General features: G+C 41.7%; 1 protein-coding gene across 2 annotated transcripts in view; it reads right to left on the reverse strand.

Moving 5' to 3' along the window:
• Positions 1 to 2258: 2258 nt before the first annotated feature.
• Positions 2259 to 20376, reverse strand: part of LOC106573249 (mitochondrial inner membrane protease subunit 2) — a 156219-nt gene continuing 138101 nt past the window's right edge. For both annotated transcript variants that reach the window (XM_014148147.3, XM_082962510.1), the window contains one exon: positions 2259 to 10380. In XM_014148147.3, the coding sequence (XP_014003622.1) occupies positions 10240 to 10380 (141 nt within the window). In that variant the 3' untranslated portion in view covers positions 2259 to 10239. The remainder of the gene's footprint in view (positions 10381 to 20376) is intronic.

Here is a 20376-nt window from a genome sequence, read left to right on the forward strand (position 1 = left end):
AGGAGGCCGTAGGAGGGCAACAACCCAGCAGCAGGACCGCTACCTCCGCCTTTGTGCAAGGAGGAGTAGGAGGAGCACTGCCAGAGCCCTGCAAAATGACCTCCAGCAGGCCACAAATGTGCATGTGTCTGCTCAAACAGTCAGAAACAGACTCCATGAGGGTGGTATGAGGGCCCGACGTCCACAGGTGGGGGTTGTGCTTACAGCCCAACACCGTGCAGGACGTTTGGCATTTGCCAGAGAACACCAAGATTGGCAAATTCGCCACTGGCGCCCTGTGCTCTTCACAGATGAAAGCAGGTTCACACTGAGCATGTGACAGACGTGACAGAGTCTGGAGACGCCGTGGAGAACGTTCTGCTGCCTGCAACATCCTCCAGAATGACCGGTTTGGCGGTGGGTCAGTCATGGTGTGGGGTGGCATTTCTTTGGGGTGCCGCACAGCCCTCCATGTGCTCGCCAGAGGTAGCCTGACTGCCATTAGGTACCGAGATGAGATCCTCAGACCCCTTGTGAGACCATATGCTGGTGCAGTTGGCCCTGGGTTCCTCCTAATGCAAGACAATGCTAGACCTCATGTGGCTGGAGTGTGTCAGCAGTTCCTGCAAGAGGAATGCATTGATGCTATGGACTGGCCCGCCCGTTCCCCAGACCTGAATCCAAATGAGCACATCTGGGACATCATGTCTCGCTCCATCCACCAACACCACGTTGCACCACAGACTGTCCAGGAGTTGGCGGATGCTTTAGTCCAGGTCTGGGAGGAGATCCCTTAGGAGACCATCTGCCACCTCGTCAGGAGCATGCCCAGGCGTTGTAGGGAGGTCATACAGGCACGTGGAGGCCACACACACTACTGAGCCTCATTTTGACTTGTTTTAAGGACATTACATCAAAGTTGGATCAGCCTGTAGTGTGGTTTTCCACTTTCATTTTGAGTGTGACTCCAAATCCAGGCCTCCATGGGTTTATAAATTGGATTTCCATTGATTATTTTTGTGTGATTTTGTTGTCAGCACATTCAACTATGTAAAGAAAAAAGTATTTAATAAGATTATTTAATTCATTCAGATCTAGGATGTGTTATTTTAGTGTTCCCTTTATTTTTTTGAGCAGTGTATAAATGTATTAAGAGGTCAGCCTTTTCAGCGTTTTGTAAACTTGGTAGATGCAAGTAAACATTCAACATTTCAGAGATGCTTTAAGTCCTCGGAGTGTAGTTACAAGCAACATCTTGGATATTCATTCTTAGCTAATGCAATGAAATATGGTAGACAATCTCAAATGTGTTAATTATAAACAAGCATTGGGACAATTTGTTGTGCCATTGGTGTGCACACAAATCCTTGTGTTTGCATGCGTTTACAGAAAATGAAGGTCTTCGGACTGGAAATCTTACAGTATTACATTTCAGACTATTCAAATAGGATTCTCTGATTAATTATGCATATTTTATCATCACAGCATTGTGTGTGTGTTGACTCAGTGGGCGGGCAGAAGACACCTGCACTGATTCTCTCTCATTGCCAGACTGACACAGCTGTTCCCATCCCACAGTCAACAACCACACTGCTCAATTTGCTACATTTACCAGAAGAAGAGTTTCTGGCTCCAAAATGCATCAATAAAATCTCAGTAGTAGTGAACTTCCGCATTCTTTGTTGCAGTCTATTGAAGTGAAATTGCGAGTTCGAACAAATGTGTCATGTGGAGGACTCAACATGGATCGGCAGTTTCTACAGGGGATTGGAGTAGTGTTTCCTACTAAAGAAAGCATGCTCGTGATGAGTTCTCGCATAAGAAAACATAGCCTACTCGCATGAAGCAAATGAAGATCTGCTGGCAGTACACGATCGTCATCATGTCAGCATAACAGCATAGTCACGTAAAATGTTAAAAAGGTACATTCAGCAAAACTACATCATCATAGATACACAACACATCATAGATACACAAAATGACAAAATTAAAATCTGTCAAAACACAATTTGCTGATATTGTTTTCTGTAAGTAGGATGCCTCTCTGAGTATGACGACGTCATCTTGCTGAGTGTGCCGTTTAAGATTTACTGGTATGTTGGAAATGAACCCTTTACACTTGTGGGAATTGGCCTACATGGATAGGGCTAAATTTAAATGTTTGAAAAGCATATGCATAACCATGGTAGTGGTAGCAATTGAAAGGGAACTGTTTGGAGATTATGGGAAAATTATTATACCATAAGGTGAGGACGCAGTTCACCTGACACGAGACTGTAGCCAAACATTACACTGTTGATTTTATTAGCATTTTAGAATTACTGTACTTTTCGCTGCATTTGTTCATAACAACATCTGAAAATACTCTGGATACATTCAGTAACATGATAAGAATATTCCTGGAACGTGTGGGGTAGGTGACACATAAGGCAAACAATTGACAAGGGTTTAAGTGAGTGCATTGAGGTGCGTGCCGTTTCTTCACAATAGACAAGCTTAGGCACATTCTGTTCAGAACAACCCAGGGTCTGAAGCCATGTCATCTTGTAACTGTACATCAAACATAGTTATCATAAAATTGACACTGTATAGGACCTGAGTTTTATGATATGGAAATGTGAAGCACATCACATGATTGATTCCACAGAATACACTTAAACGCCATGCGGATTTCAACTTCATCTGGAATTGCACTTAGAATGTATTGACATGCAGTGCTAATCTAATAAAAAAAAGATGTTATGAAAAAGGGGTTATGAAAAGCCATCCTCTGGGACGTCCCCAGGACAAACCGGTAACTAGACAAAACCTCCAGGGGACAATGACACAACATCCCAAGAACGTCTTAAACAGTCTCAGGGATGTCCCTGGGACAAACCGGGAACTAGACGAGACACCCAGGGAACCATGGCACAACGTCACAAGAACATTCTAAAAGTGTCTTCAGGGAAGTCCCCGGAACAAACCGGAAACTAGAAAAAAAGATCCGCAGAGAACATTACCTTGGGAACATCACACGACATCCTAAGAACTAGTAAAATGAAAGTCCTGAGAGCATCCTAAAAATGTTTAGACAGGGAACTACCCTGAAAACAATAATGAGTCGTTAGGATGTCCCCGGGACGTCACGAAATGGTGGCCTGAAGTTGTTGTGTCATGGTCATGGTCCCCTGGGGGTTTTGTCTAGTTTCCGGTTTGTTTTGGGAACGTCCCCCAAGGACGTTTTTAGTAGTTTCTTGGGATGTTGTGTCAGGGTCCCCTGAATGTTCTTCGGACATTGTCATGATCCCATGGAAGTTTTTCTCCAGTTCTTGGTTAATCACCTGATGTTTGCAAAAATAATCATACATTTTACCCAGGGCGTTCACAACCTAGTTACATTACACATCACCCCTTGTTACTTTTGCCAAGTCCATCAAGGCCCTGATTGGCGAACCACTGATTCAGTCACAGCTCTTTGTCTTTTGGATATGCTAGGGCCACCAACACCCCCACACAAACAAGCAGTGCTTTTCAACTTACATATTTGACACACTGACATTTAGTGCCTCAAAGTATTCACACCCCTTGACTTTTTCCACATTTTGTTGTGTTACAGCCTGAATTTTAAATGGATTACAGTTAGATATTTTGTAATTGGCCTACACACATACCCATAATGTGAAATTGTAATTATGTTTTTCGAAAATGTTACAAATTAATTAAAAATCCAAAGCTGAAATGTCTTGAGTGAATAAGTATTCAACCCCTTTGTTATGGCAAGCCTAAATAAAAAATCTGCTCAACAAGTCACATAATAAGTTGTATGGACTCACTCTGTGCAATAATAGTGTTTAACATGATTTTTGAATGACTACCTCACCTCTGTAACCCACACATGCAATTACAGTGCATTCAGAAAGTATTCAGACCCCTTGAATTTTTCCACATTTTGTTACAATACAGCCTTATTCTAAAATGGATGAAATAAAAAATGTTCCTCACCAATCTACAGACCATACCCCATAATGACAAAGAGAAAACAGGTTTTTAGAAATTCTAGCAAATTTGTTGCAAATAAAAAAAACGTATTTAAATAAGTATTCAGACCCTTTTCTATGAAACTCGAAATTGAGCTCAGGTGCATCCCGTTTCCATTGATCATCCTTGAGATGTTTCTACAACTTGATTGGAGTCTGCCTGTGGTAAGTCTATTGTCATTGGTTACACTAATTGCACTGTTTGTCTACATAACCTGGTTCAAGTATTCATGACATTACCCTGAGGAAGGCAGAGTGATGCCGAAATATTGGTAAATACCCATTAAATTGTTGGGAGATTATACATGGAGTGTGTGACTTTCTTTATTTTGATAGTTTATTTGCCGTTAGTCAGCACCTCCACACAAACTATTCTCTGGGTGTGTGCCAGCTCATATTTTTTTGTTGTTGTTGTTTTTAAGTTCAATTGATTTGTCATGATTTGGAAAGGCACACACCTGTCTATATAAGGTCCCACAGTTGACAGTGCATGTCAAAGCAAAAACAGCATGAGGTCGAAGGAATTGTCCGTAGAGCTCCGAGCAGGATTGTGTCGAGGCACAGATCTGGGGAAGGGTACCAACACATTTCTGCAGCATTGAAAGTCCCCAAGAACCCAGTTCCATCATTCTTAAATGGAAGAAGTTTGGAACCATCAACACTCTTCCTAGAGCTGGCCGCCCAGCCAAACTAAGCAATCGGGGGAGAAAGGCCTTGGTCAGGGAGGTGACCAAGAACCCGATGGTCACTCAGAGAGCTCCAGAGTTCCTCTGTGGAGTTGGGAGAACCTTCCAGAAGGACAAACATCTCTACAGCACTCCACCAATCAGGCCTTTATGGTAGAGTGGCCAGATGGAAACCACTCCTCAGTAAAAGGCACAACAGCCCACTTGGAGTTTGCCAAAAGGCACCTAAAGACTCTCAGACCATGAGAAACAAGATGCTCTGGTCTGACAAAACCAAGATTGAACTCTTTTGCCTGAATGCCAAGTGTCACATCTGGAGGATACCTGGCACCATCCCTACGGTGAAGCGTGTTGGTGGCAGCATCATGCTGTGGGATGTTTTTCAGTGGTAGGGACTAGGAGACTAGAAAGGATTGAGAGAAAGATGAATGGAGCAAAGAACTATACAGAGAGATCCTAGATCCAGTGCTCAGACTGGGGTGAAGGTTCACCTTCCAACTTGATTAAAGATTTTTACACTATTTTAGTTGAACAGCGTACCACTTACCTTAAAACCCACATACCATTTCATTACCTGACTTATAATGGTTTGGAAAACCTGGGACCATCACGTGACAAAAACCTCCAGGGGACCATGACAACATCCTAAGAATGTTCAGGGGACTATGACACAACGTCCAAAGAACGTGCCAAAAACCTCCCCGGGACAAACCGGTAACTAGACAAAACCTCTAGGGGACCATGACACAACGTCCCAAGAACGTCTTAAAAATGTCTCGGGACAAACCGGGAAATTAAAAAAGGTCTCTTGGGACCATCACGCAATGTCCTAAGGACTAAGAATGTCATAAAAAGGTCCTGACATGGCCCTCAGTGACGGCCTGGTAACTTACAATGAACTACACAAAGATCCCCCAAAGAAAACGTTGCTGAATGTCCACAGGACCTCCTGTTTTCTGGGCAAAACTGAGATTTTGAAGGACCTTATTACAGTAACATGCTACCTAGGGAAACAAGAATTAGCATTTTGTGGTAATGATGCGAGTACAAGCTCATGTAATCGTGGCAACTATGTAGAGTTATTAGATACCTTTGCTGAAAAAGGCAAAAGGTTAGCTAGACACTTGAGACTTCCACTGTGTTTCCAGGTACATCAAACAGAATACAGTATGATTTCATTGAAGCAGTCAGGGATGTGATTCGAAAAGACATTGAAGATGAGATTAATGCAGCCACATTTGTTGCAGTTGATGAGACAACTACTAGACACTACAAACAAAGGCCAGACCTTTATGATTTTGCATTGTGGCTAAAAGTGAAGTCAAGGAGCCGTTTTTGGTATGATGATGTGTGCGATGACAAACAAGCTGCGGCCTTGGTGGATTATGTATTGGGAGTGTTGGGGAAGTACAACAGCGCCATCCTAGGCCCTCATGTCAACTGAGACTTTCAAACTCAAAAGGAATAAAGACTTCAACGCTGTCACCGAGAGGTTCACCCTGATGTACTTCATTTACAAGTAGGCCTCATTTAGATTTTTTGGGTGGGTTAGGCTACTGTTGAATGAAAAAGAGAATAGTGCTGCTGTCCATTCAGCACCATGGAGTTAACCTGTAGGCTATCATATGAGCGAAAGATTTTCATTTGTAGCTTACTTCCTCATTTTCGACCATTGCCTATACTTTAGTGTCTTTAATATGTGCATTTAATTTCCTAAAGCGGTCTAGCTGTATGGTTTGGATTTACGAACAACATCCCAATGATGCATTCGATTTATGAAGCTTGAATTTCGTTTTGATGAGACACAAGTTTTGAACTGCATTTTTCAGTCATTTCGATTGTTGATATAGAAATTTCATTAGAACCTTATTGATTATATATGTGTGTTATAACATTTCAGTTTTATTATGTGTGTGTGTGTTTACGTGTGCATTGAAAGAATTGTAAATCCATTGTGAAAGGCTATGAAGTTCGCGTTGCAAATTATTCTGATGAAATGCGTCCATATTGGTATTTTAGTGCCACCTATCAGTTGTAACTGTGGATGCCTGCTATGGCTGAGCTGAGCTGAGCAGTGTGTCATCTTGTCAGATGATATGAAATATGCCGCTATCGCTTGTGTATCTTGGCTACATTGTTATTTATATATGGTGAAAATATTTGTCAATTTCGGTTAATAGCTTATGTCACTCTGGTTGTTGGAGCTATCTGCTGTATGCTGAACTTGGGCATCGTCAGGGTTAATATCTGAGTAAATCTGGCTTTGATGATAACTTCACCGCACATCACTGATGTAGGCCATGTTTCAAGTAATTATCAAATAAGAAGTCCATATACAGTTTAAAGTCGGAAGTTTACATACACCTCAGCCAAATATATTTAAACTCAGTTTTTCACAATTCCGGTCATTTGTTTTGGCCCATTCCTCCTGACAGAGCTGGTGTAAATGAGTCAGGTTTGTAGGCCTCCTTGCTCACACACACTTTTTCAGTTCTGCCCACACATTTTCTATAGGATTGAGGTCAGGGCTTTGTGATGGCACTCCAATACCTTGACTTTGTGGTCCTTAAGCCATTTTGCCACAACTTTGGAAGTATGATTGGGGTCATTGTCCATTTGGAAGACCCATTTGCGCCAAGCTTTAACTTCCTGGCTGATGTCTTGAGATGTTGCTTCAATATATCCACATAATTTTCCTTTCTCATGAAGCCATCTATTTTGTGAAGCGCACCAGTCTCTCCTACAGCAAAGCACTCCCACAACATGATGCTGCCACCCCCGTGCATCACGGTTGGGATGGTGTTCTTCGGCTTGCAAGCATCCCCCTTTTTCCTCTAAACATAACGATGGTCATTATGGCCAAACAGTTCCATTTTTGTTTCATCAGACCAGAGGACATTTCTCCAAAAAGTACGATCTTTGTCCCCATGTGCAGTTGCAAACCGTAGTCTGGCTTTTGTGGCGGTTTTGGAGCAATGGCTTCTTCCTTGCTGAGCGGCCTTTCAGGTTGTGTCGATATAGGACTCATTTTACTGTGGATATAGATACTTTGTACCTGTTTCCTCCAGCATCTTCACAAGGTCCTTTGCTGTTGTTCTGGGAGTGATTTGCACTTTCGCACCAAAGTACGTACATCTCTAGGAGACAGAACGTGTCTCCTTCCTGAGCGGTATGATGGCTGCGTGGTCCCATGGTGTTTATACTCGCATACTATTGTTTGTACAGATGAACGTGGTACCTTCAGGCATTTGGAAATTGCTCCCAAGGATGAACCAGACTTGTGGAGGTCTACAATAATTTTTCTGGGGTCTTGGCTGATTTCATTTGATTTTCCCATGATGTCAAGCAAAGAGGCACTGAGTCTGAAGGTAGGCCTTGAAATACATCCACAGGTACACCTCCAATTGACTCAAATGAAGTCAATTAGCCAATCAGAAGCTTCTAAAGCCATGACATCATTTTCAGGAATTTTCCAAGCTGTTTAAAGGCACAGTCAACTTAATGTAAACTTCTGACCCACTGGAATTGTAATACAGTGAATTATAAGCGAAATCATTTGCTTGTAAATAATTGTTGGAAAAATTACTAATAACCGACTTGCCAAAACTGTAGTTTGTTAACAAGACATTTGTGGAGTGGTTGAAAAACGAGTTTTAATGACTCCAACCTAAGTGTATGTAAACTTCCGACTTCAACTGTATGTGTTCAATCTATAAATCAGGTAGTTTCAATCAGCCTTTCATGCCACAGGCTCCTTCAAAGCCCAAACAGTTTTAGTTTAATAACATGGTACTCCACAACACAAAAATATATATCTCAGCGTTCAGTTGTTCACATTACATGGTTGCAATTTTAATTTTTATTTTTTATTATTATTATAATTATTATTTTTTTTTTTACAATTGGCCACAGACAGTTTCATACTTTTCTTAAATAATTCCCTATTTCTTCTAAAATAAGTTAACATAAAAAAAAAAAATGTTTTGTCAACTTATTAGATTTTCAATATTGCAGAACTATTTTATTTTTGTAAACATAAAATGTACAATTTTAATGTAGAAAACAAAGACAAATGGCATGGACAAAATTATTGGCACTCTGTAGCTAGTACTTGCACAACCTTTGGCCAAGATAACTGTAGACAAACGCTTCTTGTAACCATCAATGAGCTTTCTGTACCTTTCATCTAGCAATATGGCCCACTTTTCAGAAGCAAACTGTTTTAATTATTCAACATTTGATGGGTGCCCTTTACCAACAGCTCGCCATATTGGACCTCGCCGTAGCTTTTGGATGTAATTCAGATCTGTACTTTTCGCTGGCCACTCCAGAACAGTCCAACATCTCTTCTTAACCATTCCTGGGTGCTTTTTGATGTGCGTTTGGAGGTCGTTGTCCTGCTGGAAGATACAACCTTCAACGAGACCCAGTTTTTGGACACTGGGTTGAACATTGGACCACAACAAACCTGATCATCTGCTGATTTCATGTCATTGTGCACGGTCAAGGTCCCCAGTACCAGCAAAGCAACACCACAGCATTATCAAACCTCCCTTATCTTTCATTGTAGGGAGGGTTCTTTTTTCATTGAATGATTCATTTGGAGGCCAGTAAACCGAACGCTGATCTGTATTGCCAAAGAACTCTAATTCTGTTTCATTGGTCCACAGAGCATTCCCCCCCAGGATTTAGCGTTGTTTAGGTGGGTTTTTGAGAAGTTCAATCAGGCTTACTTGTCTCCTTCAGCAGTGGGGTCTTCCTATGTTGACCAACAACTAAAATCAATTATGGAGGAGGTTCAATAATGATGTGGGGTTGCTTTGCTGCCTCTGGTACTGGGTGCCTTGAATGTGTGTAAGACATGAAATCAGCAGATTATCAAGGATGTTTTGGAGTGCAATGTTCAACCCAGTGTCCAGAAACTGTCTTCCACAGTAGGACAACAACCCCAAACATACATAGCAATCACCCTGGAAAGGTTTAAGAAGAAATCTGGACTGTTCTGGAGTGGCCAGTGAAGAGTCCATATCTGAATCACATCCATAACCTATGGCGAGAGGTGAAAACAGTAGAAGTGTGCAGCAAGCTCATGATGGCTACACGAAGCATTTCTTGGCAGTTATCTTGGACAAAGGCTGTGCAACCAAGTACAAGCTCTGGGGTGGCAATAATTGTGTCCATGCCATTGGTCTTTATTTTTTAAGTAAATGTTAAACTTATATTTACAAAAATAAAATAGGTTCTGCAATGTTGAATATCGAAAAACAAGGTGTGGAGACCAAACTTTACTTTATAATTTTTCAACGTATTGTAGAAGAAATAGGCAATTATTTAAGAAACGTGCAAGGGTGCCAATATATTTGGCCGTAACTGTATGGGTATCTGATCCATTGACATATTCAGCTTCTTAACAACAAAGAGATATCATAACTATGCCACATCAAAGGATTATGACATTTTCACATGTACTGTATGACAGAGCGAGCGAGAGAGAGAGAGAGAGAGAGTGTGTGTAGGTAGGTACAGTATGTATACAGCCATGAGCAGGCCTCTCCTCAGTCCTCCTCCTCTGTTGTGTCCCCGTGCCAGTTCAACAAGGGCTTCCGCTCAGGGGGGAGGGACGGCTCGATCCTCTGCCACCGATTGGGCGGCCAGATGATGTGGGAGGCACGACCGTGGACCAACCCCAGGGACACCTGTGGAGAGGAACAGAGGGAGGAGAAGACCCTGGTCAAAGAACTATGCTATCGCTCATTCTAAGTGATCATTAGAATAAAGGGGAAGTTCCATGGCGTTAATAACATGGCTGCAGAAGGCTTGATGGCCGAAACTTGTCCATTGTGAATAGTGCTGGCCATCTTTTTCAAGACAAATATAACATGGAAACTGGGGGCCTCTGATATGACAAAAATCTGTAAGGAAAATGATTCTAATAAAAATAAATGTAAAAAGTGTTTTATTTTTTAAGATGGAATTGTTTTAATTATTACTTTAGCTGTGACGTCACGACATAAGTTAAATAGACTTTAATATGTGGACTGTTAAGCACATTAAAAACAACAAATGTTGGACCAACTGCAAAGGTTTGTTATTGTTTTCCCAGACAATCACGTCTATGTCAATTAAGCGGTTAGCACAAAACACACTGACCAATATCAAACGCTATTAATGATGCCTATCTTTCAAAAGGCCTGTTATTTACAAATGAGAAACACCATTATTCTGTTCTTCTTGAAGGTAAGGCTGAGTTTGGCTCATGCCTCAGGGCTTTCTCAGTGAGTACGAAATGGCACCCTATTCCCTAAATAGCACACTACGATATAGGGAATAGGGTGCCTTTTCAGACTCAGATAGAGGAGGAGGCCTTTCTGATTGGCTCCCTTGGTAATACATGTCCTGGGGGGTGATGTCAACACAACATAGGCCTCTGGCCATGGATAATTGAAAAAAAAACATTTAAACTACCAATACAATACCTTAATTCTGGCATGTCAAGGTTGAAATACAATGAAATTAATGGATTAATGTATTCTTCTTCTCTACTTCAATTGAACTACACTAGTTCCTGGCTGATAAATAGATTAAGTAATATTCCCTTAAAAATACATTTGGTCCATGCTTCATTCCCAGGTATTGGCACAGAAAAATAAATAAATCAATTTGGTTAGTATTTCTAAATATATTGTACTACCAGACATAATATACAACAGACAGAGATCCTGTACAGTGCCATTCCATGAGATACATTCCATTACAGAATCTTCCTTCAATATTCCCCTAATACACTGAACAGAAATATAAACTCAACATGTAAAGTGTTGGTCACATGTTTCATTAGCTGAAATAAAAAGATGCTATACATTTACCATATGTACAAAAAGCTGATTTCTCTCAGATTTTGTGTACAAATTTGTTTACGTCCCCGTTAGTGAGAATTTCTCCTTTGCCAAGATAATCCATCCACCTGACAGGTGTGGCATTTTAAGAAGCTGATTAAACAGCATGATTTGGTGCACCTTGTGCTGGGAACAATAAAAGGCCACTCTAAAATGTGCAGTTTTGTCACAACACAATGCCACAGATGTCTCAAGTTTTGAAGGAGCATACAATTAACATGCTGACTGTAGGAATGTCCACCAGAGCTGTTGCCAGAGAATATAGTAATTTCTCTGCCATGAGCAGCCTCCGATGTTATTTTAGAGAATTTGGCAGTACGTCCAACCGGCCTCACAACCGCAGACCACGTGTAACCATGACAGCCCAGGAACTTCACATCGGCTTCTTCACCTGCGGGATCGTCTGAGACCAGCCACCCGGACAGCTGATGAAACTGTGGGTTTGCACAACCGAAGAAGTTCTGCACAAACCGTCTCAGGGAAGCTCATCTGAGTGCTTGTCGTCCTCCCCAGTTTCTTGACCTGACTGCAGTTCGGCGTCGTAACCGACTTCAGTGGGCAAATGCTCACCTTCGATGGCCACTGGCACACTGGAGAAGTGTGTTCTTCACGGATGGATCCCGGTTTCAACTGTACCGGGCAGATTTCAGACAGCGTCTATGGCGTCGTGTGGGCGCCTGGTTTGCTGATGTCAACGTTGTGAACAGAGTGCTTCATGGTGGCGGTGTGGTTATGGTATGGGCAGGCATAAGCTACGGACAACAAACACCATTGCATTTTTTCGATGGCAATTTAAATGCACAGAGATACTGTGGCGAGATCCTGAGGCCCATTGTCGTGCTATTGATCCGCCGCCATCACCTCACGTTTCAGCATGATAATGCACTGCCCCTTGTCACAGGGATCTGTACACAATTCCTGGAAGCTGAACATGTCCCAGTTCTTCCATGGCCTGTATATTCACCAGACATTGTCACCCATTGAGCAGGTTTGGGATGCTCTGGATCGACGTGTACGACAGTGTGTTCCAGTTCCCGCCAATATAAATAAAGGTGAAATATATAAATACAAATATTCAGAAACTTCACACAGCCATTGAAGTGGAATGGGGCAACATTCCAACATTTTTGTTCAGTGTAAATCAAGTCATCTCCCCTTGCAGCAGCACATTGTGAGAGGAGAGCTTTAGAGTTGAGCCCTGGCCTGAGGATCAGAGTGTAATTTCCCCTCACAGCAGCCAGCATAAACACTTCAATTCCACAGAGGAGAGGCGAGGAGACAAGAAGAGACAAAGGTCACGTCCCAAATGGCACCCAGCCAGAGACTGAAGGGGGGGGGGATCTCCCTTCCATCACCCTGCAGGGCTGCCGCTGCGCTGGGTGGAACTGGGTCTGTGACTGAATTATCTAGTAACTGATAGTTGTGGATGAAGACAATCATGATAATAAAATAACTGTCAAAACCATTTAAAAATAGGCCTACCTGCATTCATATTAGGATAACAAAAAAATAAAGAAGTTTCCTAATAGCAGGAGTGTTTAATGATTACAAATTGTTTTGGTAACTTAGTCTGTCTATGAAACTTCCTACATCGCCTCCTCTCTCCAACTGTCCTTTGATGCTTGAGCAGCTAATCGCTAGATGCACAGGGGTGTAGAGCGCTATAGGCTATGGCATTTCAGTAAAAACTGGATTTTATACAATGCATGTTTTCATTGCTTGCTAGTAAATAAATCAATTGGTCTTTAAAAAGGTTGGATGTGTCTGACTACTCATGAATGATGTATTAACAGCAGTTGACAAGGTTGTGCTGGCTCTGAGGCCTATAATGCACTAATGTTGTGTCAAATGGACCATTCTCTCGAACCTGGCATGGTATAATTTGATACGGACTGCATACACTAATCAACGCTGATCAGGCCCCGGCAGACACGCTGCCCCCCTATCCCTGCAAAGTAAAACAGTAGCCTGGGCTATACAGTGTCGGCCCGCAATGGACTTTTATGAATGCCCATGCCGTAGCCAACCATTTGTAAAAAAAAAGACAATTTACCATTATTCTGTCATTTGGTTACATTCATTTCTCTTAATGCATGTATTAATTAGTGTCACATGCCATTCACATTCTCGGAGTGGACAAATTGTTTGCAGAGCCTCACAACCTGAGACACTTGTGAGAAACAAGTCTCGGTTTATTTCATACCATCATTTACACGCTCCATGTGAGCAATGGGTCTGGTTTATCTGCCCGTGTTAATGCTGATGGAGCGCGTGCGCCCCTGAGCACACACAGAAGCACCTGGCCGGCTTCTCCCAAATGTCAAAATGTAGGAAGTCCGTTTATATATATATATACACACACACATTTAAAAAAAAATATTTAAACATCCATTCAAATTGTAATAGTTCCTCATAGTACTTGAACAATCTTTCCAACACCCTCCCCCCTCGGTAATCAGCATCCCTGATTAATAGGCTATGGGCATGTTTCTTTTACTTGTAGTATAAACCATCCCCTTCATACCTTACTTGTCGATTCATTATCTTGTAGCCTACTTTCTTGAAAACATAAGGTTGTTTTAAAACACATTTTAAGGAAAGGATATATATTTGCTCGTGTCTGACACACGCTGGCGGCTTTGATTGACGGGTGCATTTACAGGGGTGTGCGCGAGTGAGTTTGCTGATTCTTCCTGTAGGCATATGTCCATTCAGAACGTTTCCCTACACTGCGTTCAACGGGAAAAGAAGAGCGTCACAAGGTTGCCGCTTACGTCAATACATCGCAGTCGATGCGAAAAAGGTAAGTGTCACCCAATTGACGCCTACGTCAATTCACTGCATTCAATGGGAAAAGATGTTTCAGAGGGTTGATGCTTATGTCAATACATTGCATTCAATGAGAAAATATGAGCTTCAACCAATTGACACTTACATCAATCCATTGCATTCAATGGGAAAATGAGGGTCACAGGCTTGAACCTTAGGTCAATACATTTCCAGTCAATGGGAAATGATGAGTGTCAACCAATTTCAACTCTTCAAAGTGAAAACTAGGTCCCACAGAGAACAAGGCCTTTTTTCCATGGAAAATAATTACCTACAGCCCTCACATAACCATGACACCCCCCGTGGACTGCAATTGAGCTAGCTAACCGTCCTTTCACACAACCCACCGTGACCTTATGGGGATGCTCTCCTGTGTTGAGGTTCAGCTTACTGTGGAAACAGGAAATAGCTTAATTCATCCTCAACATGGTGCTTCATTCTCTTCCTGCAGACCGCGGGACCGTCATGACGCTCCAAATAAAATTTGAAGTCAATCGACGCAAAAGCATTTTTTTTAACCTCCATTGGCTACAATGGTCTTGCAGTTCTAGAAACCAAGAGCCTTGTTAGAATTAATTCAGAAGTAAATATTGGTTCATTTTTTTTTGGGGGGGGGGGGGGGGGGATTGGTTGCTTTAAAACTGTATGTGTCTGTGTCTGTCTGCATGCGTATATCTGTCTGCCTGCCTGTCTATGGGGTGGGAAAGAGGAGAGAAATGAGAAGACGGGGAGGGAGGGAATGATGGAGAGAGAATGGAGGGGGGAGGAGGGAGACAGAAGGGGGAGAGTGAGGGAGGGGTAGAAAGAAATGGATAGGGTGAATGAGGGAAAGAGGGTGATGGAGGGGAGAGAGTCAACAGACAAAGGTGGGTGAGAAGAGGGGGAGAGATGACATGGGGACGGAGGGAAGAAGGAGGGAGAGGGTAAATGAGGGAGGAATAAGAAGACGGACGGGAGAGAGCAGAGAGAGGAATAGGAGAGGACGGACGGGAGAGCGAGAGAGAGAGCAGAGCGAGATGGGAGAGAGAAGAGAAAGAGAGGGGAGAGAGAAGAGAAAGAGAGGGGAGAGAGAAGAGAAAGAGGGGAGAGAGAAGAGAAAGAGGGGAGAGAGAGACCCTTCACTAAGCCCGACCCCCTTGGTTACTGTTGCAACCTCTGACAACATTTTCCCAGGAATCCCAATTCCCCATTTTCAATTAACTTGCAAACATTTCTAAAAATATGTTTTCACTTTGTCATTATGGGGTATTGTGTTTATCTATTTAATCCATTTTGAATTCAGGCTGTAAGACAACAAAATGAGGAATAAGTCAAAGGGTATGAATACTTTCTGAAGGCACTATATCAATCAGCCATTTTGGGATAATGATATAGAAAGACAAAAGCAAGGTGTTTAGGTGCATAAAAAAAATCCGACACACAAAGGACTGGAGACGGATGCCAAGGCTTTCATAAATACACAATATAATCTTCAAATAACATTTCAAGGCTGTGGGAGTGAGGCGAGGGAGCGTAGAAGGCTAAACTAGCTTGTCCACTCGGTCCCTCACACAAGAGAAATGAGTGCTACGGCCTTGAAGACATCAGGGGTATCTGACAAATGGCTCCAGAATACCAACACTTCTCCTTCCTTCCTCAGAAGGCTTAGTTTAGAGACTGGGAGTGAGAAAAGACCCACTAAACGTTGTCGTATAGGAATGGATTTGGTACACAACTCATAAGCTTATTGCTGTTGTTGGGTGGGTGATAATCACTACGCCATTTATTGACTTGATCTGGACGACGAATATGCTTGCTTTTTAGATTTTAGTTTTAAATGTCATTTTAAATGCCGCTGAGAAATCTGTGACCTGGAAAAGAGTAAGACATTGAAGCCCCGCAATACAATAAAGTTACATTTATTTTTGTTGTTTGTGCTCCCAAAACCTGTATGCAAAGCAGCCGTTGAACGCCATTTCAGGCATTCAGCATATTTCAAGCTACAAGACATAATCTGATTTTGGCAAAAAGGTATGACTGTGATATTTGTTTAGGTCTATCCAACCTGACAGCTCACTCAGCGACTTCATCTCACGCAGCACTTTATACAGCACCTGGCTCTCCAGGGAGCCCAAAGAGCCTATGGGGTTTTAGACAAGTATAAATAACAAAGCGAAAGAGAGAGAGGGGGGTTGGAGAGAGAGAAAAAAAGAGAGAGAGGGGGGAGAGAGAAAGAGAGAAAGGGGGAGTTGGAGAGAGAGAAGAAAGAGGGACAGAAGAGATAGAGAAAGAGAGGGATAGAAGAGAGAGAAAGAAAGAAAGCGAGGGAGTGGCAGGTAGGTACTGAGAGGCATGTTAATTCACTTCCTGGTGAGAAATACACTTATATTTAGAAGCAAAACAAGGTTCAGCGCACCCATTTAAAATTAATTCTTCCTCTTTGGTTGCTCCACGTATATTTTAGTAACAAAGAACCTTTCACGTCAGTGGAACACACTTTTTGTGAAATGTAAATCAAGACAGGATTTACATTTCACAAAAAATATATATTTTTATGCCTTCAGAAAGTATTTGCCTTCAGCCTGAATTTAAAATGTATTCAATTGAGATTGTTTTGTCACAAGCCTACACACAATACCCTATAACGGCGCCAGAGTGGATGGCTGCCGTTTTACGGGCCCCTAACCAACTGTTCTATTTTGTTACATTTTTTTCACATTGTTTAACTTATTTTGTACATAAAGTTGCTGCTACCGTCTCTTATGACCAAAAAGAGCTTCTGGACATCAGAATAAATCCCTGTCATTCGCGTGAAGAAAAGGCGGAGATACAGAGGGAAAAGGTCAGCATTCAGAGATGAGTGAGTAAATCGCCACTACCATCCATTCTATTGGCAATCACTGGAAAACAAACTCGATCTACGGTTGAGACTATCCTACCAACAGGACATTAAAAACGGTAACATCTTATGTTTCACCGAGTCGTGGCTGAATGACGACATGGATAATATACAGCTGGCTGTGTTTTCCGTGCATCGGCAGGACAGAGTAGCTATGTCTGGTAAAACGAGGGGCGGGGGGTGTGTATTTGTCAATGCCTGCTGGTGCGCGATGTCTAATATTAAAGTAGTCTCGAGGTATTGCTCGCCTGAGGTAGAGTACCTCATGATAAGCTGTAGACCACATTATCTACCAAGAGTTCTCATCTGTATTATTTGTAGCCGTCTATTTACCACCACAAACCGATGCTGGCACTAAGACCGCACTCAACGAGCTGTATAAAGCCCTAAGCAAACAAGAAAATGCTAATCCAGAAGCGGCGCTCCTAGTGGCAGGGGTCTTTAATGCAGGCAAACTTAAATCCGTTTTACCTCATTTCTACCAGCATGTCACATGTGCAACCAGAGGGAAGAAAACTGTAGACCACCTTGACTCCACAAGCAGACATGCTATGCCAATACCAATACCGATTATCGGAGGACCAAAAAAAGCCGATATCGATAAATCGGCCATTTCATTCATATATATATATGTAATAATGACAATTACTACAATACTGAATTAACAATGAGCACTTTTATTTTAACTTACCGTAAATTCCGGACTATAAGCCGCAACTTTTTTCCCAGCTTTGAACCTCGCGGCTTAAAACAATGACGCGGCTAATTTTGGGATTTTTCCCGCTTTCCCGCTCCAAAAAAACACATTCTGTGACGTGCTCAGTTTTTTGGCGGCATGAAGCTTTCATTAGACCAATGAAATTGCCGAACGGGTTAAGGTCAAACAACTTTTTTGTTTACTGTTTAGATTAAATCGAGCGCTCTCAAACTTCCCATCATTATGATTATGGTAGTCATTTTGTCACCCTCATCAAGGCAAAGACACGGAGAAATGCATATGATGCAGCTTTCAAGTTGAAGGCATTGATCTGGCTGTTGGAAAAGGAAATAGAGCTGCTGCACGGGAGCTTGGTCTTAATGAGTCGATGATAAGACGTTGGAAACAGCAGCGAGAGGAATTGACTCAGTGCAAAAAGACAACTAAAGCTTACTGCAAATTATTTTTTGTTACAAGCTGTGTTTCGTTAAAGCCCATTTATTTTTGTTACAAGCCGTGTTTCGTTAAAGCCTATTTATTTTTGTTACAAGCCATGTTTCGTTAAAGCCTGTGTAAAGTTCATTTGTTTCAATGTACCGGTAGGCACCTGCGGCTTATAGACATGTGCGGCTTATTTATGTTCAAAATAATATATATTTTTTAAATTCAGTGGGTGCGGCTTATATTCAGGTGCGCTTAATAGTCCGGAAATTACGGTAATATAATACATAAATAAAATCTATTTAGTCTCCAAAAAATTATGAAACGTGCAATATGTGCCATGTAAAAAAGCTAACGTTTAAGTTCCTTGCTCAGAACATGAGAACATATGAAAGCTGGTGGTTCCTTTTAACATGAGTCTTCAATATTCCCAGTTAAGAACCTCTTACAGCTCCTTAAGGATAGGGGGCAGTATTGACAATTTCGGAAAAAATATGTGCCCATATTAAACTGCCTCCTACTCAAACTCAGAAGCTAGGATATGCATATTATTAGTAGATTTGGATAGAAAACACTCTGAAGTTTCTAAAACCGTTTGAATGGTGTCTGTGAGTATAACAGAACTCATATGGCAAGCAAAAACCTGAGAGAAATCCTACAAGGAAGTGGAAATCTGGATGCATGGGCTCTCTTCAAGTCGTTTCCTATTGAATACACAGTGACGTAGTAATAATTGTGCACTTCCTACGGTTTCCACTAGATGTCAACAGTCTTTACAAAGTTGTTTGAGTCGTCTACGATGAACAGAGACCGAATGAGAAGGTGGGGAACTTGGTCACCAAGGGAATGACATCACTTCATTGGCGCGCATTCACGAACGTGGATCCTCCGTTTCAAAACGTTTTTCAAGACACAGGAACCGTCCGGTTGAAATATTACTGAATCTTCACGTTCTAAAGGCCCTAAAGATTGATGTTTTACAACGTTTGACATGTTTGAACGAACGTAAATACAACTGTTTTTTACTTTTTTCGTGACATTGTCCGCGCGTTTCCTACATTTGGAGTGGCTTACTGAACACGCGAACAACAAGGAGTTATTTGGACATAAATTATGGACTTTATCGAACAAAACAACATTTGTTGTGGACCTGGGATTCCTGGAAGTGCCTTCTGATGAAGATCATCAAAGGTAAGGGAATATTTCTAATGCAATTTATGATTTTAGATGACTCCAAGATGGCGGCTATCTGTATAGCCTAGTGTATTCTTCTGAGCTCAGTACTCAGATTATTGCAAAGAGTGCTTTCCTCGTGAAGCTTTTTTGAAATCTTTCATAGCGTTTGCATAAAGGAGATGTTCATCTATAATTCTTTGAATGACAGTTTAATTTTGTATCAACGTTTATGACAAGTATTTTTGTAAATTGTGGCGCTGATCACCGGCAGTATTTGAGGGAAAATATTTTCTGTACGTCACGCGCCGATGTCAAATGCTGTTTTTATATATAAATATGAACTTTATCGAACAAAAAATGCATTTATTGTGTAACATGATGTCCTAGGAGTGTCATCTGATGAAGATCGTCAAAGGTTAGTGCTGCATTTAGCTGTGTTTTGGGTATTTGTGATGCATGCTAGTTGCTTGGAAAATGGCTGTGTGGTTATTTTTGTCGATGTACTCTCCTAACATAATCTAATGTTTTGCTTTCGCTGTAAAGCCTTTTTGAAATCGGACAACGTGGTTCGATTCAGGAGAAGTGTATCTATAAAATGGTGTAAAATAGTCCTATGTTTGAGAAATAGAAATGATTAGATTTGGTTTTGAATATGGCACTGATTTTTCACTGGCTGTTGATCCCGCTAACGGGATTGGTGTCGTAAGAGGATTTATTAAGAAGTTTTAGGTTGTAATTATTATAGGAATTATAGGACTATTTCTCTCTATACCAT

This window comes from Salmo salar, chromosome 16 (genome assembly GCF_965601325.2).
Source record: "Salmo salar chromosome 16, fSalSal1, whole genome shotgun sequence".
Classification (NCBI taxonomy): Eukaryota; Metazoa; Chordata; class Actinopteri; order Salmoniformes; family Salmonidae; genus Salmo; species Salmo salar.